The sequence below is a fragment of the Mesocricetus auratus genome, unplaced genomic scaffold, assembly GCF_017639785.1.
Source record: "Mesocricetus auratus isolate SY011 unplaced genomic scaffold, BCM_Maur_2.0 Super-Scaffold_100041, whole genome shotgun sequence".
In the NCBI taxonomy this organism is placed as follows: domain Eukaryota; kingdom Metazoa; phylum Chordata; class Mammalia; order Rodentia; family Cricetidae; genus Mesocricetus; species Mesocricetus auratus.
In genome coordinates this window covers 299,591-325,546 of record NW_024429218.1, presented here as the reverse complement: position 1 = coordinate 325,546, position 25,956 = coordinate 299,591, and the positions used below count along the sequence as shown (strand labels likewise).

The following is a 25,956-nucleotide window of genomic DNA, read 5'->3' as shown; positions in this document are numbered from 1 at the left end:
GAGTGTGTGTAATTGCACCGTGTGAATGCAGTGCTCACAGAGGCCAGAAGAGAGCATTGGAACCCCTGTAACTGGAGTTGTAGGTAGTTGTGAGCTACTATGTGGGTGCCAGGAATCAAACCCAAGTCCCCTAGAACAGCCAGTGCTCTTAGTCACTGAACCATCTCTCTAGCCCCAAGTACTGCACTGCTCGAACGCAGCTAAGAGGAGAACATGCATGGGAAAATTTAAACCCTGTTTTCTCTGTCTGCCAGCTGTCTCTTGCCCTTCATGGGCACCAGGCACACATGTGGTGCACAGACATGCATGTAGACAAAACGCTTGCACATATCAAAATAAGAGAAAGTGAGTGTAGACAAAACACTTGTACATTTCAAAATAAAAGAAACTGAGTGTAGACAAAATACTTATAAAAATAAGAGAAAGCTTGTGTAGCACTGAAGAATTCTGCCAGTTTGTGAGCTAAACTTATTGAATGTCAGGCCCTACAGATGAACCTAACGCTTAACTAAGTCAGGCATGTCAATAAGTTGTTTTCAGTGTACATGTTAATTACGTAGGGAGTGATTTGGTAATTCACATTGCAAGGCACCAGGGTTAGAAATGCGGCTCAGAAGTGTAGATATCTAAGGGAGTAAGAGTACTTAGGAGACGAGCCATACACTCACACATACTGTACAACAACTTACTCAGACATAAAGGAGTAAAAGAAAAGTGTCACCTTGTGCTGTTGATACAAGTGATGCTAATGTGTAACTATGATGTGTTGCCTTAATCTTTGGGACAATAGTTATAACTGCTCACCTGATGTGGAGCTTCCTCAATAGAGAGGTCTTTGTTAGGTTGATGTTGCCCCATAAGACCTAGATCATGAAAGAGCACATTGAGTGCATACATTGACACGTAGGAAGAAGGGATAGACAGTGAGGAATGAAGAGGAAGAAGGGATAGGAAGAAGCTAAACTGGTAAGCTTAGTTTTCTTAAAATCACATGTTAGTCCACATCCATGGAATAGAAAAGGTTACCAAAACACAGGGCAGGAGGTCCCTCCTCTTGGGACTGGAACAGCAGAAGGACATAGCCTTCCAATAACTATTGACTTTTATTTTGTAGTTCAAGGGTTTATTCCTAGGTATGGGTTTGGGGAGGTGGTGTGTCTGAAGTGATGACCCCTAGACCATACCCAGAAATACAAAGTTATAGAATAGCCTAAGTATTATACAGTGAGACACCCAAAGATTAATGTGTACCATTTGACACATGTGAAATGATTTAAATGCTTGTATTCATAGGAGCCAAAAGTTATGCCAAGGGAATGAGAAATTGAAGATTTTCTACAGACTGCACAGCAAGAACACAGCAGGGCAGGAGTCCAGATTTTATACCTCTGCCTCCAACAGTGTTGATGTTTACGCTCCATGTCGCTAGCCACAGACCTCAGTGGGCTTGGGAGACATGCCAAGCAGACAGCTCAGGGAATTCACAAGCCTACACACAGAACCCCAGGCTGCTGAGAAGCTAATAAGGAAAATCACTTCTGCTCACTACTGCTCCAATAATTGATATTAGAGCTAATAAGTCCACTTAAAGCAAAATGAAGTCTTCTAGACATCATTTATTTTGCTTTTTTCAGTCAATGGATATGAGCATTACAATCATGTTCCTAGTTAAGGATTCTTTATATATTTATATATATTAATTTTAATTTAGAAACAACGTTGCTTCACACGTCAATTCCAGGTCCCTCTCCGTTTCCCTCCCCCTCCTTTGCCCTCCCACCAACCCCTCCAATATCCCCTCATTTCCCCAGGGAGGGTGAGGCCCTCCATGGGGGTGTCCATAGTCTGTTATTTCATAGTTAAGGATTCTTATTGTATTTTTTTTGTACAACATTGTGTGAATGAATTGTGTGCTGCTAGCCCAGGCTTGAGGAAAAAAAAAAGAATTTGAATGTTTCTTCAGAGGTGACTTAAGGTGATTATTGAAGGTTCATCAGTTTAAGTTTTTCCTGAGTGAATGCTGCTATTTTCCATCTTCTCACTTCTCCATGTCAGGGGCAATGACACCTGAGCTCAACAACCACATCAAAGCAGCATTGATGGTGGGAATAGGAGAGGGTTAAATGACATGTGTTTTCAAAATTGCAGGGACAAAGGCTGGGGCTGTTAACACCACCAACTAACAACACAGTGTTCAAATTCCAAAGCTTATGGGAGGATTGTTGACATTGCTAGAATACTTACCTATTTATGCAAGGAAGCCAATTCCTAGTACAGCCAGAAGTAAAGGAAAGTAAAACAAATGCCTGACTTGTGGTTGTGTTGATCGCATTGACTGTACTTCATGGAGAAGAGAACAATAGCTTAGTCAGGAAAGTACTTGGGGTTCAAGCATGAGGACCTTAGTTCAATCCTGGCACTCATGTAAAAGCCTAAGTGTGGCAGAGCACATCTGTAACAAGGTTAGGAGACAGAAATAGGAATGTCCCTGGGGTTTGGGAGCCTGCCAGTCTAGCTGGAACAGCAAACTCTAGGTTCAGTGGGAGACTTCATTTGAAAATTTAAGGAATACATCTGATGCCAACTTCTACCATACAGACACTTACACATGCACATACATGTACATACCACACATACAAAAAGACATGGAGGAACACTAAGACTCATTTATATACAGCATTTGTTACTTACTGTGTGTGAAATATTATCCAGACTTTTCCCATTTGCTAATGTAGGAATGTGGGGCATATACATGTGAGGGGTAAGTAAGCTTACTGTTTGTTACTCAGCTGGTGATTTAAGAGCTGTAAACCAGCTATAGGAACAGATGCTGATAGGAGTACCAAATAAAAGTATATGCCATGATGCCCTGAGTATAAAATATAGTTCAGACTTGGGGTTATGTGTTAGTGTCAAGCTTTGAAAGGATTGTGGGTAAGGACTAGCGGACTAAAGGAATAGCTAATGAGTGAGAGAGGCATCATCACAAGTAACACCCTATACTTTTGTTGGCTAGGAATGAAGCATTAGCTAGAAGAAGACTTGTTTGAAGCAATAGGTTGAAGCCAAATAAAATGTGAGTGGTGCCAAAATACAGAATTTGCCTTTTCAGATATTGAAAGTCCATCTTTCCTGCTATGCAGGTAGCCATCCTTAATGCAATAAAACCTCGCTCTCTGCTTTTCAGTTCTGAGTATGTGGCACTTGTGTTAGTTACTTTTCTGTTGCTGTGGTAAAATACCATGATGAAAAGTCATTGTCAGAAGAGTTTATTTTTGCTTATGGTTCCAGGGGGATAAGAGTCCATCATGTCAGGACGGTGTGATAGCAAGCAGCAAGTATGAGATCAGGAGCTGGAAGCTAAGAGATCTTCAGCTGCAAACTTGAAGCAGACAGAGAAAAGCAGAAGTAGGTTGAGGCTAAAATTCCTCAAAAACCACTCTCAGTGTTGTACTTTCCTTAGCAAGCTGTACCACCACTGCAAACAGCATTATGACTGTTGAGCAAATTTTCAAATGCCTGAGCCTTTGTGAGGTCCACACATTTCTCAGATCTGAGTTTTTGATGACCTTCATCAGTCCAAAATGATTGGTGATACCAACTTTTAATTAGCAAAAGCCATCACACCCAAATACTAATTTAGTTTTGTCCCATGTTCCTATGTAGGGTTACCAAATTGTTCTAAGGGAGCCAATTCTTTTTGAGATGGCTGTTTTACACCAAACCCCAAGGTTATTGTATGAGGTATTGATTGGTTCTTGTTCTCCTTAAGTTGAGTATACACTTTTTGAAGGGATTCTACAGTTTGGGATATGATCACCTACATTGACAAAACGGGCGGTAGTATTTTTCCCATGCCTCTAATTTATGTGTTTGTGCTGTGATGATGATTTAGATAGCAGTTCAATAAGCTGATCATATAAATTACACCAAATCTTTGCACCATCATTTCAAAGAACTATCATCATACCAAGCAGGTCCTATATCACCCAGTGTGGTGTTCCAACAGTATTGCTGTGTTTTCTTTGCATGCTGCTGGATTTTCATTCAGTCAGAAAGTTCTTTATTTCTCAGATTGGCCAACAGCATGAGAAGTTTTACTTCACATGGTTAGCTATGGATGGCTAATTGTGTGACTGTTAGCAAATCATTTAAAGTCCCTAAGCCTCAGCTTCTCTTTCTGTGAAATAGGGATACTTCAAACATTTGTTATGAGAATAATCACTAATGCTTTGAAAAGAAAAGCATCTGGATGTCAGTCAAATTCAGGCTTACATGCTAAGCTCCATCACTGATTTTATGAGGTCCTCATCCCCCACTCAATAAAATGACAGAGGTAATTCTAATAATATTTTTAATGATGTCATATATTGGAATGTCTGTAGCGCCTATGCTACAACACTTTTCAAGGCTTTGGGCGAGGGCCTGAGGATTGAAACAAAGACAAAAAACAATGGGTCATTCTTGCAAGGAGAATACCGTTTATTGCAACAAGAGGGGAGCATTACATACCAGTTAGCAGACAAGGTGGAAAACTACCAAGGCCAGAAGGTCACATTCCCAGTGCCCTTTGGCAATAAGGATGGGAGGATAACAGGAATTTGCACTCAGGAATGGGCATTTAAGGTGGCCTCTCCACTATTGCTTAGCTTGGCAGTTGGTGTCATCCCTTTAGATCACTTGAGGTCTCACTGGTGCCAGATCTCTCTTCTAACTTATGACTCCCTCTATTATGGTATTTCTCATCCTGTCCTCCCCTTGTTCTACCACCCCCCCACTCAACCTCTAATGAGTCTTCAACACCTGAGATTCTCTCTCCTTTCTCTTGTATTCTATTGGTGATACTTGCATCTGTAGTTCATGATCGTTTACCCAGCTTTTCTATTTCCAGTATCCCCTTGTTCTGTGTTTTCTTTATTGTTTCTATTTCAGCTTTCAATCCTTCAACTGTTTGAGTTGTTTCCTTCATTTGTTTGGTTGTTTTTTCTTAACACTCTTTAGATTCTTTAAGAGATTTGTTTATTTCTTGAATTTTTTGGTTTTCCTTTTCCCCCATTTCATGTGTTTTTTTTGTTTTGTTTTGTTTTATTCTTCTACTTCTTTATGGGATCTCCTCATTTCCTCTTTGAGGGTCTCTATCATCTTCATAAAATAATTTTAAGGTCTGTCTCTTCTGCTTCATCTATGTAGTGCTTTTCAGGTCTTGCTGGCATTTGGTCTCTAGATTCTGGTGGAGTCATGTTGGTCTTTCTATTGCCGAGTGAGCTCTCATTCTGTCTTCTTCCCATCTCTTCTTCCAGTGGGTGTAGGTGGGGTCTTTCTGTCTCCACTGGTCTCCTTCTTTCCTTAAGCTGAAGCTGGGGATGCTGGAGGGTGGGGTCTCAAGCTGGGGACGCCAGAGGGTGGGGTCTGCAAGGACTGATGCCTTTCCTGTGTGGGAGGGTCCTCTGGATGTCAGGTGCAGCCCCAAAAGATTGAGGGAGTAGATGATGAAGGGGGGTGGGTTGGTCCCAGGGGGATCCAAGCTCACCTGAAGCTGGGAACCCAGGAGGTTGGGGTCTGGAAGGACTGGTGTCTTTCCTGTGTGGGCAGGTCCTCTGGATGCCAGGAGTGGGTCCCAGGAAGATTGAGGGGATGGGTGATGGGTGTTGATTGGGGTGGTCCCAGGGGGACCCAAACTCGCCTGAAGCTGGGGACACTGGAGGTGGGGTCTGGAAGGACTGATGCCTTTCCTGTGTGGGTAGGTTCTCTGGATGCCAGGAGTGGCCCCTGGAAGATTGAGAGGGTGGACGATGGGCAGGGGCAGGGTGGTCCTAGGGAGATCCAAGCTCACCTGAAGCTGGGGACGCGGGAGGTTGGGGTCTGGAAGGACTGGTGTCTTTCCTTTGTGGGCCCATTTAAAATCACCAGTAAATGTCCTTAAAAATGGATGTAACCATTGAATATTTCCCAACAACAGCTTAAAGATTATAAACAATCCTTTTTAATTTCTAATTTTTTGAGGCTTAATTTCTTTAGGCTATAACATATGTCCCAAATAAATTTTGAAAATTACTTGAAGTTAGTGAGCACTCTTTTTCTAATCAAACTTGTAAAGCTCGTGCTGGCTGACTAGGCCTCATTTGCATCTTAGCTGACATGGCCTAATTTGCATCTACACTGACACCTTCATGGGTGGTGTATATCAGGGCTACAGTTCCGTGAGGCTTCTTAAAAACTTTTTTTCAAATCATGCATTAACTTTTATTCACTAGATTTGTTTTTCTAATCATAAAAATTTAGAAGAATCTCTGTATCCTCTCCTCTGCTAAACTCTATAGTATCATCCATACAGACTTCTTTTGTTCTTAGGCCATGCTGCAGGCTTTTGCTATTTTTCCATTAACTGTATCTAAGGGCCATCAAATGGCCAACCTTTCCTGTTAAGACATTGACTGGCTGGATGTTCCTTCTGGCTATATCTAAAGCAATTTAGGTAGCTTTTAAACTGTATTCAGAGCAATTCAAGTTAATCATATCCAAGGGAATTCAAATAGTTCCATTTGCCAACATTCACGCATTCACAATCACATTCCATATATACTGGTGTGGCCACACCATACACACAGACCATGTACACGTCTCTCATCTCTCCTTTTGCCTAGGCTATGATTAGTTAGTTGAAATGAAGCTTCTTTGATTGAAATCTCTTGTAACACAGCAGCTATAGCCAATGCTTGAATTATGAACATCCAAAATCTGAACAAATCCAAATTTATCCATGTTGTCTTTCTTTTTCCATAAGGTCTTAAAACAGTTTCTGACTGACTGTATTAATAGCATGTTCTATACATTTGGCTGGGTGGCAGCTACAACAGCAGCTCTCAAGGCTGAGCTTCCTAGGTTTTGGCTTTGGCCTTCCTTTCCTGCTCTTTATCAAGCCTGTGTCCTGGCAGCTGAAAACTTATTCTAAGTTCTCTTGGCAGCTGCGCCAGTCTGCATATACTGGTTCAGGGGCAGATATTTTCTGCTGTCCTTCGAGTGAGTTTGGTCGATGTTTCGTTTCTTCAATCCCTGGTGCAGCTCTGATAGAGCTGGGGCAGTGGCTTCTGCGAGAGGGAAAGATCCTTTCAAAACTCTGTACTTTTCTGTACTTTCTCCTGCTTTACTTCAGCTCTCCTGGCTATTAAAACATACAATCATCTGACTAATAATTCTCTGTCTCATATCTCTATTATATATATTTTCACTCTCAAGGTTCAAATAAAATCTTTAGCTGTCTTTCTCTTAATATTGGTACCTTGTCTTTATAACAATTCTTTTATCAATACAGCCCTAGAAACTGAGGTACCTATTTCCCGATACACCCTCATAAATCCTTACCTGCTGGCCAGCCTCTGAGGGCAATCTCCCAGATTCCTCTTTCTTTCCCGACCTTGGTGCCGGATGAAAGGCTGGAGATTTAATCCAACCCACCCTTTAGTGAGGGCAATCTCTCAGTTTCCCCTTGCTTTCCCCACGTCAGTGGATAGGGTGAAGGCTGGAGATTAATTCAACTCGCTCTTCAGTGAAGGCTGTCTCTCAGTTATCCCTTACTTTCCCGACCTCAGTGGATCATGTGAAAGCTGGAGATGAATCTGGTACTCTAACTTGGTACCCCTTTTCAATACACCCTCCTACCTTACTTGCTGGCCAGCATTCAAGGGTGATACTTCAGAATTTGCCTTTCTTTCCCGCTCCATTTGTAGCACCCAGGCTACAACACTTCTCACGGATTTGGGTGAGTGCCTGAGGATTGAAATAAAGATAAAAGACAGCGGGTCATCCTTGCAAGGAGAATGACATTTATTGCAACAAGAGGGGAGCATTACATACCAGTTAGCAGGCACAGTAGAAAGCTACCAAGGCCAGAAGTTCACATTCCCAGGGCCCTCCAGCAATATGGATGGGTGGAAAACAGGAACCTGCATTCAGGACTTATTAGAAGGAGGGGAACAAGAGGTATTTGCTAGATAAGTTCCTAGTCGCAGGCTGGTCAGCAGATCCCTATGGGGGAAGGGTCCAACAAAAGTCTAAATGAGCAATATTTATCCCTGGCATACGAGTGGACTTTGGGAGCCCATTATGTTGTTATTTTGCTTAAGATTAGAAATTAGAAAAAAAAAGAAAAAGAAAGTGTTGCAGGAGACTGGAACTGGGGGTGGGAACATTACAGCATGAGCCATGGAGAGCACATTAACTATAGTTTCTTATAGCACGACCAAAAGGCTGGAGACAGACATGAGGGAGAGAGTAAGGGAAGGGAAGAGAAGATGAGAGATAAGAGAGCAACCACATGGAGGCGGTCCCTTAAAAGGGGAAGCTCGAGCAAGCATACATGCTGAGTCATTATGTGGCCTCTTAATGAGTGACATAGTGGCCATGCCACTGTGCATGCACTGCCCGTTGTCAGGAGGCAGGATCGGTGTAATGCTGGAGTTCCTACACATTCCACGTGGATCGGGGTAGGGCTAGGCCCTGCCTTGGATGATATGACAGACTTTGGAGATTCCCCATGAAGGGCCTCACCCTCCCTGGAGAGTGGAGTGGGGATTGGGTAGAGGATTGTGGGGGTTGGGGGGGGAGGGAGGCAGTGGAGGAGGGGAGGGAGAGGGCGCTGGGATTGACTTGTGGAGCAAGCTTGTTTCTAATTTAACTTTAAAAAAGCATTCTAAATGAAACCAGGTAGGTTTGATAACATGCCTGGAAGGCTTAGAGATTCAGTCCTACCTACATTCCAGATTCACATCCCTCACTAGACATGGCCAAATGTGGCTAATGACACCCCAGAAACACAGCCCTAAATGATGGACTACAAGCCTAACACATCTAAAATGCTATGGTACAGTAGAGACAAAGACAACTCTGGTGACAGAAGAGTACTTATCCCTCCAGATGACAGAATTGCATTGACATGATGTGAACATGGTCCTTATTGACATAGATGGATGTAACTTAGAAGTACTAAGAACAGAAACACTATGAGGAGCTGGTCACAGGGTGCCTCTTCCCTATTGGCTGTCATCGAACTCTTTGAAGTGGAAAAAAAAAGAACCCTGCAGAAAGCAAATAAAATATTCTACAATAGAAAACATCTGATTGGAATCTTGAAGATTAGTATGTCAGGCCATAAAGATACACCTCACATCCCATGATGTAGGGAATGGAATGCATCTGTGCATTCATGCATGCATAGATGGATAGATGGATGGTTGGGTGAGTGGATGGATGATTGGAGACTCTGACTGTATTAGAAATAGACAGATGACCTTTGACAAGGTAATTAACCATCCTGGGAAGCTGATTCTTCTTTATAAAATGGAAATAATAAAAGCAGCTGCCTAATTGTAAGAATGAAATATATTAATGCAAGCGAAGCCTCTGGTTAGGACCTAGCACTTAATGAAAGCCCCCAGTGGATGCAAGCTGTTATTATGAGGATCTGCATGATTACTTCTTGTGTTTGGTACTCTCCAGTCCTAGATACCTGTGTTGCTGCTTCTAAGACATCTGTGTTCTCTGTGTTTTACAGGGCAACAGGTCCTGGGCTTGGTAGAGAACCAGAGTGACTGGTATCTTGGAAATCTCTGGAAAAATCACCGTCCATGGCCAGCCCTTGGAAGGGGCTACAACACAGGTAAATCATAAGGGCAGTGTGTTGGGGGGCACAGAGAAGGATGCATAGACTCGTTGTTCCTTCCAAAAAGAAAGGAAATGTGCAGCTACTCAGAAAAAGACATCTAGTTTCCTGATTTCATCCAGGCACAGGACACCTCCAGTTACTACTTCCTGTCATTCTGCAAGCAGTAAAGCAGTTGAGCTGTGGAAGTATGGCAGTCTTTCCACAAAGCTCCTCCCCTAACTTTAGGATCCTGTTGAATTTTGCTTGTAATTTCTTTGACTATCAAATACAAATCAGAGATCATTTTCTAGGAATAAATTCAAATTCACTTACTTAATTGATCCACTTTTGTCTTTCCCAGTATTATTGCATGTGCGTTTTAGATCTATGGAGATCCGCACTTACAGTAGGTTATCAGTATTTATCTTTACTGCCATCTTTCATGTGTAGGTTGGGAAAGGAAAAGGAGATCATATTCTTCATATTCTCTCTGACTATTCTTATCTCCACATAAGGCCTACCCAGCAAATGGCAGGAGAAAAGGTAGACATATTTGGAAATTGGTAGTTCTAGGTACTACATTCCTCAAATATCATATTCTTCTTTGTTACTACCACCAGTCTAGCAAGTTTTCTTTTTTTTTTCGCTGTTATTGATAGTCACTTGTGCAGCCATTCTTTATTCAACAGCTATCTTAATTCTAAGTGCCATAGGTGATATCCATGTCCTCAGCAAATGGATAAGTAAAGACTGTAGAAACCCCTTTTTTTTCTCTCCAAGTGCAGTTCCTCCCAACGTGTGTCTCCAAAATGCCTATGGATTCTTTTCTGTCTTCCATACTCATTGCCATTGATGTGATCCTTGCTTTCAAAACATGTACTCACTGTTTTTTTTTTAATTAGGATTAGAACATGGGGCTCAAGTTCTATAACAGGCTTTCTTGGATGGTCAATCATGACATAGTCTTATCCTTAGTTATGATCTTTTAGCCTTATCTTATGACTCTCCCACTAGCTCTTCCAATTTAATTTAACCTGTTTCTCTTTATTTACATTTTTCTTTCATTCAGTATATCCTACTTTTCCTGTTTCTTCTATGTCTGTCTGTCTGGAAGCTGCCTGGCTGGCTGGCCCCAGAGGTCTCCCTCTCTTTCTCCCTTGTTCTCTCTTCTCTAGATCTTAGTTCCCTTTCCTACTTATCCTCTCTGCTCACCAGCCCGGCCTATCTCTCCTCTGCCTAGCTATTGGCCATTCAGCTTTTTATTAGACCAATTAGGTGCCTTATGCAGACAAAGCATCTTTATATTGTTAAGCAAGCTAATAAAGCATAAACAAATGTAACACATCTTTATATAGTTAAACAAATGCTGCATAAACAAATGTGACATGTCTTTCCATAGTTAAAGTAATATTCCACAATAGGGTCCCAAAATGGGCTTGTTCTTTTGAAAACAGCAGCTATGCTGAGTTAGGTTAGATGCCTAGAAACTGCACCACCTTAAGATGCTGCATAGACAGATCCTAGAGTCTGACCTCGTGTTCTAGAGAAAAGAAAGAGCCCGCAAGTTGACCGTGAGGCCTGATGATGCAACTCCACAGAATTCAGAGATGAACATGGGGTCCCTGTACCCAAAATCAAAGGGATGTGAGCCAACATCTGAAGGTGGAAGTTCAGAAATGAACCCCACTGGACTGCAGTTTGAACGTTCGTTTCCATGACTATTGAAATAAGCCTGAAATCAATGCAAGAGTAGGCGTTAATACTAGAAGAGAGGAAAAGTCAAGTATCAGTGTCCTGGACAGTCAGATGTCCAGAAAGGGAGCCTACGTTGAAGGCTTTCCTTGGAGAAGAGTGAGCTTCCATTGCCGACAGTTGCCAGGTCATCAGGTCTACTGTGCTTCATGTACCTCCTAGGCACAACCATTATTGCAGCTGAATTTGTTTATGCTCATCACCTCCTCACACATCCAGAGCTTGTCTTTTTCTGCTGAGCTGGGCATCGCCCTATAGTTGGTATATAATAGAGGAACCTGAGGACTCTGAGACAGTGAGGGATGGGGAAGTAGAGATGAGGAGGACCACAGTAGCATGTATAAAGTATTTCTAAATTTAAGTACTAGGGGAGACCCTCTTCTCACCTGATAGATATTGGTCAGATATTGAAGTAGGTGCTAACTTGGGTTAATATCATAGGATCCTCATGCTATGTTTTATCTGTCTGTACTAGAGAAAATTAATGCTTAGAGGTTTCAAGAGTACAACCTGAATTAGCTACTGACCTTTCTGGATCAAACTTGAATGGCTTCATGATCAAATACTTTTTGTTTGGATTTGGTTTTATATTTTTGAGACAGAGGTTCAGTACATAGCCTAGACCAGCCTAGAGCTTCCTATGTATCCCCGACTGTCCTTAAACTCATAGTACTCCTTGCCTCTGCCTCCAAGTCCTGACATTGCATGTGTGTGCTGTCATAACTGACACAGACACTCTTTTAAAATTAAGTATACTGAGCTCTGCCTTTAAAGTGACTAGTAGGTCTATGAAGGAGGCAAGATTGCACTAGAGGAAGCCTTTGTGATGTTTCAGAAGCAGAATATCCAAAGTCCTTCTATAATGAAATAGAATATATTGTATGTCTTTCAGCAAGAACACTGAGACACTCCTCCCTGAATGTGTGTGTTGGTGCGCAGATGCTCCCAGATATGTATAGAGTGGATGATGGAGGCCAAAAATGCAGTGTTGTGCCTTCCATCTTGCTTTTTTGAGACAGGGTCTCTTATTAGGACCTGGGGCTCAGTGATTAGGCTAGGCTGCTTAGTATACATGCGCACGCGCGCGCACTCGCTCACACACACACACACACACACACACACACACACACACACACACACCTGACTTTTTACATGGGCACTGACTATCTAACTCAGGTCCTCAGGCTTGAATAGCAGGAATTTTGTTGGTTTAGCCATCTCCCCAGGTCCAAGAGCACTAATTTCTTAATGCATTTAGGGTTGGATTGTGTATGATCTCATAGCAGGTTAGTGAGAATGTTTCATGTGTCTAGATTTGGGAAACAGTCAGCTTTTCATGGGTGCACCTCTCAAAGAGACACAGACACCTCTCTATTTTTAGATGGAAAAGGGAAGTTTCAGGTGAAGCTTGTTGTGCCGAGTTTCTGCTTCTCAAGTCCTGTGCTAACAGAAAATGTCATGTAGAGATAAACTACAGCCCACTGAGGATGCAATATCAGGTCATGGTTATCTTCATTAAACAAAAGCACTTGTCACTGATCTAAGTTTGCAAGGATAAGAAAAATGTAGAACCATGGAGAAGTCCTATGGCAAGGATAGCATCTTCCTCCCACCCTTCTGTACACTGCTTCATAGCGTGAAATTAGACAAGTGTATTAACCTTCTTCAGTTTCTATTAGTATGCTGAGACAATAAGTTTACCCCTGAAAGGTCATGAAAGGGCAGGCCAGGTACGGAAAAACCCTGTGAGATGTGACAGGTCTCTTTCAATAAGCCAGTAACAACAAGTAATCATTATAAAAGGACTTATGCATCATTAAGATGCCATAGCTTTCCCAACTAGGACTTTTTTTTTATGATCAAGATGTGTGCCACACGTCAGCCAACAAGTCATCCAACTCTTGGGGAACTAGAAGACTCTCCATGAGGGAAATGATCACTCTAAATCCAGCAAAGCCCAGCTTCCCAAGAGTATAGTATCCTGTGGATATTATTGAAAAACTCCAGTACATTTGGGTAGGAACCACAGCTAGACCACTGAGTCTAGTAGCTTGGCCATGCTGCTTGGACAGCTTCATTAGTTTTAAGCCATGTGAATTAGGAAAATGGTACTCTCGTGTTGTGAATACCACCTGCTTAGGAAGAAACTTATTTAAGAGCCCAGCCATATTATTCCTGTCTTCACTTCCCCAGTGTTGGAATTAAAGGCACATGATCCCATGTGCAAGGATCACCTTTGTGTGAGCTCTCTTTCTCTTTTAGACTGGATCAATTTCCTGAAGCCCGGGGTGGCCTAGAACTAACAAAGATCTGTCTGCATCTGACTCCCGATTTCTGGGAGTGCCACCACTGCCTGATCTCTATTTCTAACTAGTGTGACTAGCTCTGCACTCTGATCTTCAGGAAAGCTTTATTTGTTATAGCATCAACAAAATATCACCACAGTGGTGAGTATATAACTAATAAGCTGTTTATCACAGTCTCTCAAGGACCAAAGTCAGGAAAAATATCAGTTATTTTACTTTTATAAACATATGTACCTTCTCCCACTGTCTAGAAAAGTTTGGCTTTCTGTGCTATAATTAAAAGGAGAAATCGCCCATTTTAATTCCTATACCAATTTCCCAACTTTGTTACTGTTAAAGTCTCCAAAACGAAAGCATCAGATATTTGAGCTGCAAGCTCTGCCTCGTAGGCCTTACTTTTTGAAAATTCTGCTTTCTGCAAAGCTTACTCAACGTTGTGAGACCAAGCTACCTTGTCTATAACCCAGAAGCTTGATAACATTGTGTTGAAAGCTGGGAATTTTGTGTGTGTGTGTCACGGTAAGTGCCTGTAACCCGGAGCATTTTAGGGATTTGCTTTTACCCCACTTCCCCCACAGAACAAGACTGTCTGTTGAGACAGTGCCGTGCAGCCATACTGCTCAAATGCATCCGGTTCACACCATGCGCCCTGCACCTCAGCATGTGTCATCTTCTCACTTTGGTTTGACTCCAGGGTTATCTCCTAATGGAGCCATTCTCCTTGAAAGATCCAGCTAGGCTTCCACTACATCTCTTTGTTTTTATTCCCTTTCCAATCTGCGTCATCTTGGAGATATTTGAGGCAGGGTCTCAACACTGTAGCCTGGGCTGGCCCAGAAATCACCTTATAGTCCAGGATATCCTCACATATGGTAGCAATGCCCATGCCTCAGCTTTTCTCTCCCTAAATGCTCCAGTTACTGGTGTCAGAACCACACCTGACTCTTAGTGGAGTCTGTTATAACTTATTTCCATGCCCATGTCTCATTAGGTCAGGGCAGCTGTAGCCTGGATGACCAGACAATTCCCAGACTCTTGCCTGTAACTGTTCGGGTGGATTTAAAGGCACCTTAAGTATCCTTGGTACAGAGACAGAAAGTCCTCAACTACTCAGTCCATGTATCACCTCCTGGGTGCAAGAAGATGCCATTCACTTAGCATTCAGCTGTTAGGAGAAAAAAAGAAACAACCAAACAGGTTTTGACAGGCTCATTAAAATTTATCTCACTTCAGTTTGCATGCTGATGGGTGACTATATTAAAAAGCAAATAGAGGCAAGGAGGGTAGGTAGATGAAAACACTTGGTTGAGAACGGGGAAAGGAAAGGCAGACCAGGAGGACATTAAGTAACATGTTCAAGTTCAACAGGGATTTATTTGTGCAACATAACAGAGGATTTAAGGAGAAACTGTATTGTCCCAATAGGAAGGAAATGTTAGCCACAGGATGTCTGCATAAAAACAATTGAAAACTAAATTATGTCCTGTTTCTTTCAGTTCCTGAATTAGGCTAGAAACAGGCAGATGGAGGCCTGGCTCTCTGGGGGAAAAAGAACTTCTCCAGGAAACCTCCTAACATGAAGAATAAGAAAACTAGGACATTCAAGGGCTGACTCACCTATGTGACTGGATCAAGCCCTGTCAAGAAGTGGAAAGTAATGGGCAATAAAATTAGACTCTACAGGGTACATTCCATGGCGCAGAGCCAGAAACACAACTCAGATGGTAACTTGCCATGGAACGGAAACAAACAGCTCAATGGGATCAGCAAATACCTGGCTGTCACACTTGCCTTGACCTCCAACATCGAGCACTTCAAAACTTTAGGCATGTCTCTTCATTTCTTCTTATATCTTCCATTAGTCTACATACTTTGAGGAAATATTGTAATTGGATGATTTCTGTAACATCCAGAGAAAGTAGGCTTATATGCAGTTTGCTCATTCATTCAGCATAGGTGTGGCAGCAGCAGCAACCAATAATATGGGCTGGTGCTTCTTTTCCTGTATTCAAGACTATAGCAAACTTCACTGTTGCAGGGTCCTGCCTCCGTCCCGGAGCCACGCCAACCCAAATGAGCACACAGGACACTATATTAATTATGAAGCTGTTGGCCATGTGCTTGCTTTCTTATCTCTGATTTGATTATTAACCCATAATTACTAATACATATTTAATAAGAACTTATCTTTTTGAGGATGCACTCCTGAGTGCCCGTTACTCCCAGATGATCACATGGTGAGAGCTCTCCTCACAATTCCTAGAATCCTCCTAGACTCTTAGTCCCACCAATCTTGTTTCCCTAATGACCAACAGTCCTTTATTCAAACCAATCAGACACATATTTACAGAATGTGTGAAGTACAGATATGGCCTATCTAGATGCCATGATGGGCACTGGCATTTGTGAGAAATTTCTCTTTTTCAAAAGTCATGAACACTCTTGTCAAAATATCATGTAACAGGGAGCCCTGTGAGTCCTTCATTTGGTCTTTAAGATCAGGGTCTATCAAGCCCATCTAGTAAGAACCAATTTAAGCTTAATCAGCCTCTAGAGTATCAGTTTTACATATTTAGAACAACTATATGCAATAGTAAACGTGAATATCCATTGGGGGTATTATGTGATTCGGGCCCCTTCTCCTAGGAGATGACTGGGTAAAGGCATGTTTAGGACCTAGGAGTCAGTAATATTGTTGATATCCAACAAGGTAACAAAAATGCAAAGCCATAGTGTGCCCAAGGTCTATCTTGAGGTCATTGTGAATGAAGAAGCTAATGCCACCTACTTCCAGGTTGTGTACAGCCAGCTGGAAGCATGCTTAGCAGTGCCATCATACATCTGCTTCTTCCCACTTAACCTTTATCTGAGTCTGTGACCTTTCTCACAGCTTGTCTCCTCTGCCTCACAAAGCAGAGCCTTCTCTGGCCTCCATTCTCCCTGTGAGTTTTATGAAATATATATACATACACACACTCCTTATCCTTCTGCCTGGCCACCGCTCAAATATCTAAGTAAGAATATAAGGAGCCACACCCTTGTCTCTTACTTGGATTACCCAGTCATGTCACAGCCTATGAGCCCCAATTCCTCTGTGAGATACAGCTCGTTCTAGAACTTGCCAAGAATTGCTGTGCCCAGTACAAAAGGAGCTGTGCAGAACCCAAGCAATGGCTACATCTGCCCATGACTCTTTGAAAAGCTTTGGGCAAATTTCTTCTGCTGATTTTCCATTTTTAATAAACTCACAGGGTTTCTGGAAGAATTGCATGAATGGGAAATGTACCAGGGCACACAGTGAACACTGGAGAAATGATGCCTAAGACTCCTGGTGCAGCAATGTGGAGTAAGGGATAGGACTCTCACATGCCTTCAGAGGTACTTGGCAGATTAGCTGTGAGGCGGTAGCTCTACAGATTTCTGGTCTGGATGCTAAGCATTCAGTTTAGCCTTTTCCACCAGAATGGGGCAGGAGTGTGTGTGAAATGATACCATTTCTCTCCTGATCCTTCTGGAAAAGCTGATTGCACTCAACACCCCCTTTCCCTTTGATTCTCAGTTAATGCCTTGTCCAGTAGCCATGTTTTCATTTCTGTGCTGTGGCTTCTGTGGTGGCTTCAATAGGAATTTCCTCCTATATTTAAATATATAGTTATTAGGGAGAGGCACTGCTTGAATAGGAATTAGGAGGTGTGGCCTTTTTGGAGGAGGTGTGGCCTAGTTGGAGGACTTGTGTCACTTGGGGTGGGTTTTGGGGTTTCAGATGTTTAAGCCAGTATCAGTATGACTCTCTCCTGCTGCTGCCTACTGATCTGGATGTAGAATTATCAGCTACCTCTTCAGCACCATGTCTGTCTGCATGCCTCCATGCTTCCTGCCATGTTGATAAAGAACTAAGCTTTTGAATGGAAGCAGGCCCTAGTTAAATGCTTTCTTTTATTAGAGTTGCCATGGTCATGGGCATCTCTTCACAACAATAGAGCACTGACTAAACAGCTGCAAATGCTATATAAATTACCTATCATTGGGCCCAGAGCACCAAACCCACCATACTGCAAACCTTCAGCTTCATTGGGTCTTATGATGCACCCTATGAGTAGCCTAACACCAGAGAGCTCCTTCTCCCCAGACCTCACAGGAGGCCCCTAATTAAAACCCGCCACTAAAGAGCTTTCCTGGCTGCATTGTAAAGATAACAAGGTATCTTGATATCTTTCCTCATGAGCAAAAGCCACTTTTCCTGAATTTCACCATCGCTTCCCCAGGGCCATGGCCTCAGAGAGTGTGCATCTAATTCAAGGCTTTCAGAGTCTGGCTTCAGTGCAACCCCTCCCCAGCCCCCGTTCTTATCTCCTGAACTATTTTTCCTTATGCATGATCTTTTTTTTTTTTTTAATTCTGGCCTCAGAGTCTCATGTTTTCCTATCTTTTTGCTAAGTAAATCACAAGACTGCCACCTGCTGAACAAAAGGTGAAACAAGAAGAAACAAAATGCAAAATCAAGGCTCCTTCACCCAAGTTGCTGTCCCTTCCTCCAGGCCTCTGCCTTAGTCCTTGTACGGCCTGGCCAAGAGTAGCCAGGCCACGTCTCTATCCCCCTTGTTCTCCACTGTGAGTTACTGAAGCTGCCCTGGTGCGTTTACATTGCTGTAGCAATACTGTGAACAACAGGGATGTGTTTCTCTTCACTCAAAAGCTAGGATGTCAGATGCAGGCAGATTCAACATCTGGTCAGGGCTGCTGTCGTATCCTTGCTTGGCACCTTCTACCTGTGTCACCCCCTCCCCATAAAAAGGATGAAGGATTACACCCTGATTACCTCCCAAAGACCTCAGTAACAGCTGGCAGTTGATTTTCAACTTCTGAATTTGGAGACAAAACATTCAGACTGTAGCCAATACCTCCCTGATAGAGAAGAGATGATAATGCCGAGGAAATGTGAGAGGTGTAGGAGGCACCATGGAGCTGTATGACATAAGCAGTAGCCTGTTTTCTACGTCGGAAAGAGTCATGAGTCCTCATCAAATCCTTGATTAGCAACAGGTTACCCACGCGTTCTCTTGCAATTGAGTAACACAGAATTCCCAACGCTCATTTTATTCTAACAAAATGGCATGCTTTGTGATGGAAGTTATTAAGCACAGGCACTATGTTGTACAGCAGACTCCTCAAACGTATTCATCCTGCATAGGAGAAATTTCACTCACTGAGAATCATCCCTTATTGTCCTCTATTCTCAATCCAAAAACAAAACAAAACAAAAAACCCAAAAACTCTAAAAAATAAAAGTACTGGCCATCTTCCCATCTTATGTCACATTGTACTGGTAGCTCAGAATCTATGGTGGTAGGTATATTCACACCAATGGGAATCACACCACAAATCAATAAATCATACCTCTCTCTCTCTCTCTCTCTCTCTCTCTCTCTCTCTCTCTCTCTGTAAAGTTTCTTGGTCATTCATGACTTTTCATTATCTGCTTCCATCTTCCTCTGGTATATGCCCTATTTATTTAAAAAATAAAATAGTGGATATTTTCTATATTAATTTAGTATATGAAGAGGTATCTTTTTTCCAATACTGCCTTGTTTTTCCATTTGATGACCATAATACATTTATTTCTCCTGGTATTACAGTTTTTCCTAAGTTTTCCCTATCCCAATTATAATCAATAAGACATAAATTGCTTTATTAGTTGTGTTTGTTTGGTTGTATATTCATATACAATGGATTCTAAGAGAAGACATTGCTATATCAAATGTTATGAAAAATTTAATTTTATGCCATATACTTTGTGTACTCACCCCTTAAATTCGACACTTTCATTTTTAAATTTAAATTAGAAACAAGCTTGTTTTACATGTCAGTTCCAGTTCCCTCTCCCTCCCCTCCTCACCTGCCCCCATCTCATCCCTTTTCTGCTCCCCAGGGAGGGTGAGGCCTTCCATGGGGGAATCTTCAAAGTCTGTCATATGATTTGGGGCAGGGCACAGGCCCTCCCCTATGTGTCTAAGCTGACAGACTATCCCTCTATGTGGAATTGGCTCCCAAAGTCCATTCATTTATTAGAGATAAATACTAATCCACTGCCAGAGGCCCCATGGATTGCCGAGGCCTTCTCACTGATACCCAGGTTCAGGGGGTCTGCATCTGTCCTATGCTGGTTTCCCAGCTGTCAGTCTGGGGTCCATGAGCTGCCCCTTGTTCAGGTCAGCTATTTCTGTGCGTTTCTCCAGCCTGGTCTTGGCCCCTTTGCTCATCATTTCTCCCTCTCTACAACTGAATTCCAGGACTTAAATCTGGCACTTTCTTGTTTGCGGTCTGTGTTGGGTACCTGGTCTCTATATTGCAGAAGAAGCAGATTTTTTTTTGCAGAGAAACTATTAATACAAAGCCAGCCTCAGCTTCTTTAGAGATTATCTCTGATAGTAGACTAAGTCTCTGAAGTTATGGGCTGTGGACCATAGGCCAGGGAAAGCAGAGCCTAGGCTGGCATGATTACCTGGGTAAGCATTCCAGTTGCTCTGGTATATCAGCAACAAGAAGAGTGGCCTTTCCTGAAAACATGGCTGCCTTACCCTGCTGATCCATGCAAACAAAGTCAGGGGATCTCCTTGATGCCAGTGTTATGTCAAGAACAGAAGCTGTCACCCGATACCCAGACGCTCCCTTCCATGGAGAAAATAGGCAGCATTCATTTGGTATGTGGTTTTCTCAAATCGCAGAGATATATTTATAATGGGATGAGGTGTCTGATTTCTTTGGGGCCTTCCAAGTTCACAGCACTAATCTCTTAGATTTGATGCATGCTTTCATGTGCATTAGCTAATCTAATCCCCATTTTACAGAGGAGTTCATAGAGGCTCAGTGAGGTTAATTGAGTTCACATGTTGGCAGAGCTGGTAAATGACAGGGCTTAAGCCTTTCTGGTAAGGTCTTAGACTGTCAGGGTATAGCAATGGTTGGTAGAGTGGTTATGTAGCTCTGGGAATTTGTCCAGCCCCATTCCCATTATACTATGTTAGATAATTATAGACTATGTTTTGTTAGTTTTGTTTTGTTTTGTTTTTCGAGACAGGGTTTCTCTGTATAACAGCCCCTGGAACTTGTTTTGTCAACCAGGCTGGCCTCGAACAGACAGAGATCTGCCTACCTCTTCCTCCCAATTGCTGGGATTAAAGGTGTGCTGATATCACCATGCCTGGCACTGCTGTGGACTGTCTTAATAGTATTGCACCATCTTCTAAATTATAACATTACCTGCATATGGAAATCACCTGGGGAGACTTAAATCATAACCTCTAATTTGCAACTCCTTAGTAGTTTCCAGTACATAGCAGGTGATTCCTATTTACTAAACATACATGGGCCACCCATTTGTTTCAGAACCTCATTATAACCATTCTTTCCATTTTACCCTTCTCTTTATTACCACCACCATTGTTGTAGTTTAAATGAGAATGTTCCCATAGGCTCAGGGGTTTGAATACTTGGTACCCTGTTAGTGGTGCTGTTTGAGCAGATTTAGGAGAGTGTAGCCTTACTGGAGGAAGTATGTCACTAAGCAACCAGCTTTGAGATTTCAAAATCTCAAGTCATCCCCAGTGCTTTTTCTCTGCTTTGTGCTGTGGTTAAAGGTTTGAGATCTCAGCATATGGTCTCTGACAGCATTCCGGCAGCTCACTGCCATGCTTCTCTACCATGACACACTTTTACTCATCTGGAACTCTAACGAAAGAAACCCTTTGGTCCACAAGTTGCCTTGGCCAATAGTGTTTTGTCACAGTGGCAGGCAGTAACTAACGCAGTCCTCTTTTGCTGTCACTGGGCTCTTGGGCTTCACAGCTACTTGAATCCGTGGACACCCATTGAGCAGAGTACACAGTATCCCCCACCTTGCAAGGTTCTGAGGACACGGAAGTGGAAAGAGAAGCCTGGCTACAGACTGCCAAGACTGTGTACGTGGGGACACCCTACAGGATATGTAGGAAGGGACCAGCAGGAGGCGGTTCTGTCCCTGCTGTTGTACCCAGCATATTCTCCTGAGCTTCTCATGACTCACAGATCCCAACTTAGAATGCTTGTGATTTCATAAAGTGGAAGATCAGCCTCCTACTCTATCAGTCACACTGTGAACTGTTCCCTGTCATCCACCATTATACTTAAACAGCCATCCTTGTCCCCCTGAGTCCTCCCTCAACTGCTGCATCTCACCACAGTGGGTCAGATGTATTTGAATCAAAATGGAGTGACAGATAGTGAATTGGCTCTTGGGGGTGCTGAGGGACTCTCAGCGAAGGCAATTACTTAAAAGAAATACCCCATTTCTCAGCCTGCATGGCTGCTCTACCGAGGAAGGCTTTGCTTACTGAACCAAACCCATGTTTGTTAAAGCCAGTGTGGTGGAGATAGACTCAGCTACTTGCTGGCCCCAATGCAAAAGAAATAAGAAACAGAGCCCATCTTCCTGAAGCTGGGTTGATCAGCAAAACACACTGTAAAAACTATGCTCCAAGTCGATTTCCTGTCTCTTAGTGAATATCTGACTGCCTACAGCAAGGATTGATCAAAATTGCCCCTTTTGTGTCCTGAAACAAAGATTGATTTTGCATTTTTATATTTCTGAGATAGGGAATAAAATAATCCGCTTGTGACACATAGAAGTTGTATGAGACTCAAATGTCCTTGTCCATTAGCAAAATTCCTGCCACATAATTGATTTTTCTACTTGCCCCTTGGCTGCTTTGGGGGCCATGGTGGCAGAACTTGAGAAATGCCAGTTTCTACCTTGTAGTTTCCAAAGCCAAAAGTATCTCCTTTAAGAACAAGAGTGTCCAACAACAACAGTTTACAGCAGAGCAGAAGCAGTGGGAACTAGCAGAACTGAGTTGGGATCCTGTCTGTGCCACTTATCTTTCCCCATGTAGTAAATGAGAATAATAACCCAGTGCTAATGAGCTGCTGTAAATGAAACATAAAACCTGCTAATGTAGAACCAGTATGGCTGCTCAGGTACACTCATCCCATTAATTATGTACAGTTTCCATAATAATAAAATAGCAAGGGGCTAATGATACTCTTGATTGGAGAGATACATACACAAGATATAGGGGAAGGGAACGAGAATAGTATATCCCATTTGGCCTTAAAACATCTGCTATCAGGGATTTCTTGCCCTCATTCAACCCTTAATTACCTTCTATGTACAGTAGATCCTGGAATATGGACACCTGTCAATCAACACTTTTGAATAGGAGGATGCATTTTCACTCTTCTGAGAGTTGGTACAGCCATCAAATCCTGTTCTGGGGACATATACAATCAAACCAATGTCTACTCTTCCATGCATTCTCATATATTTCTAGGCCCATGTGATCTGAAAATGCAGATCACGAAGAATCAAGTGGCATAGATTGGTGTCAGCATTCAAAGGTTTAAGGTCTACCAAACATTTCTGCAACACTAAGGAGGGAAATGCATAGAATCCATGTGCTCCTGAAGTCATTCATGATGGACACTAGCCATTTCAAAACCCAAATGTCTTTCAAGTATGCACTGTTGGTTTGACGATGGTCAGGGAATGCTGGCAGACTATTGAAATGGGATGAGTGAGAGAAAAATTCGGAAGTACAAGTATGGCCTGGGGATGTGAGCCAGTGAGTAAGAACTGAGTGGTACAAGTCTGTGGGGAATGGGACACAAATAACAGATGTAAGGTTAAAAACACATCACGTTAAGGGAATTTGAAAGCAAAGAATTATAATGCATACATATTTGTATATGCACACACACAGACATACACACACACACACATACACACACACACACACTATGGATGCTGGTATGGCTAGTCAATTGCATGATGGGAAGAATATGGGCATGAGGAAACTTTCATATCTTTCATATAAGATACCAGAGACCAGATGAAAATGTGTCCTCTGGACCCCTTCTAGCTCATCAAATGCTCATTTGGATGAAGTTTCTGGTTCTTTGTTCTGATTTCAAAGCTTATTTCTGTCTTCCACATTCTCTGGATTCATTTTATGGTGTTTGGCAGATAATTCCCATTGTAGCTAATGACCTGTTCAGACATTCCTTTATACTGGCTTTTCACTAGGTAGAGTGGGTTAACTTAGATCAAATATGAAGGTTCATCTTCACTATCAACTTGATGGGAAAATAAATCTCTTGGTGTATTTGTGAGCGTGTTTCCAGGAGGATTTGACTAAGGTGGTAAGACTCAACCTGAGTACAGGCAGCACATCTCAAAGGGCTGGGGATTCAGACTGAAGAGGAAGGAAAAAGCACGAGCATTCATCTCTATTTCCTCAATATAAACATATTGTGACCAACCACCTCACACTCCTCTGCCATGCCTTCCCTGCCCTGATACACTATACCCTCTTAAACCATGAATCAAAATAAACCCTTCTTCCCATAAGCTTCTTCTGTAACACCACAAGGAGAGGAGTGTACATGCGCATGTGTCTAAGACCTGTGTTGAACACTCTCACCAGCATCTTCCATGCATGTTGAATAACTCTATACCTTAGCCTATGCTAGTATTGTTTTGTTTTTTTCTACTTAATCCTCACTATAAGGAGTATTACAGAGTTTATTCTTTATTCTACTGCTTTTCCCATTGGAATTGGAGCCATAACTGGGCCATAGAGCTTTTGTGGACCATAGCTGGTGCTGATGTAAGACATATATTGAGGTTTTCATTCTTGACTTGTGAGGGAGCCAAGGTGGGAAGAGAAAGGAATCGTATATTAGGATACTACCTAAAGCAATTAACCGGAATCTATTATAGATGACAATAGGGACAGACCTCTATGTGAAAGTGACATTTCAGCCAAGATCCAATGAGCAACCTGGAACCAGGCATGCGTAGAACCTGGAGACAAGATCCAAGTGACTCGATGCTGGCATTAGATTGGCCTAGAGTGGAACTGGCCTAGAGTCAGTTGAGGTAAGATGGAGGAGAGTCACCGGGCTTCTTGGACTGTGATAGAATGATTACAGTCCCTTGCATTTTATTCTACAACAGTGGTGAGGACCATACCTGGCTGAGAATCTCAATCATCTTTGTTACTTTACAACTTAGTAAGAACATTGAGCAATCACTTCCTATTTATTAGACTTACTCAGTGGCAACTTTGCAGGACCCTTCTCTTGCATTTCAATAAGGTTGTTTATTAACTTCATCTCTGTGCTTGGCTTGCTAGGCATTCTGAGAAAAAAAATCCTCAGCACACACATTTCTTCTGTCTCCAAATGTTCCTGTCATTGTAGGACTTTGAGACACACATCTCTCATGCTGTGCTCTGATTAATCAGTGTATCTTAGAGAAATAAGTTGCTTTGTTTCAATCACCCTACGCCAGCCTCCAGTGACTCCTTCTGACACAGAACAGTTCTCCTGATGACCTGATGTGGACACAGAGCACAGAAGTCAGTCTACATGAAACACAGTTTCTCTGGCTTGCTCCTGGCTTCCTCCTCTCTCTGAAATTATCAGCAACAGATGGACTCAGATTCTTGGTTTAATTAAAGATGTTTTTGGTTTGTGGCAGTATCAGCAGCAGTAGAATATCTCCAAGGACAAGCTTGTCTTCAAGGATTGTGGCTATATTGCCCCACATTGCACAAATGAGAGGAGAGACAAAGGGAGTAAGTTACATCCACTAATCCCCCCAGCCAGGAGGTTGCAGAGATCTCATTCACACCCAGGTTTTCCTCCATTCCCATGTTTATTCCAGAACCCTCTGCTTGGACCCACGTACTAAAAAAAAAACTTTCTAATAGCAGAGTTTGTGAGATTTCTTCCTGTGAGAGATAGGCAGTCACTGAATAGAAGATTTGATTTTGACATGTGGATTCTTTTGTCATGGCCAAAGGCAGGGACCAGATGAACAGCTGCCCAGCTTCTTTCATCCAAGTCCTGCTTCATCAAAAGGATTTTGGTTTTAAGCATTGTGTATCAAAGAGCATTTAACAGTTTGTGTCACACAAGGCAGGACCCTGGATCATTTTGGAACTCATTCCTTTAGTTACCTCATTCAGAAGCATCCTCCAAGTTTGCCTGCTGTGCCTGGGATAGACTTTGGTGTGTGGAAATGACCTCATCTGTGCCATGGTGAATTGGGCATCTCAGGGTGGGAACACTTGTGAAGGAATGACAAGTGAATGCAACAGAGATGAATCTTGCCGATGATTAGCATCTGGGTGGAGAAGAATTGCACAGGTGAGTTGGAGA

At 42.5% G+C, this 25,956-nt stretch overlaps 1 protein-coding gene across 4 annotated transcripts in view; it reads left to right on the top strand.

Annotated features, from left to right (window-relative positions):
• Large1 (LARGE xylosyl- and glucuronyltransferase 1) overlaps nt 1-25,956 on the top strand; it is a 459,671-nt gene that overhangs the window by 337,731 nt on the left and 95,984 nt on the right. For all 4 annotated transcript variants that reach the window (XM_040734825.1, XM_040734828.1, XM_040734827.1 and 1 more), the window contains one exon: nt 9,551-9,655. In XM_040734825.1, the coding sequence (XP_040590759.1) occupies nt 9,551-9,655 (105 nt within the window). The remainder of the gene's footprint in view (nt 1-9,550; nt 9,656-25,956) is intronic.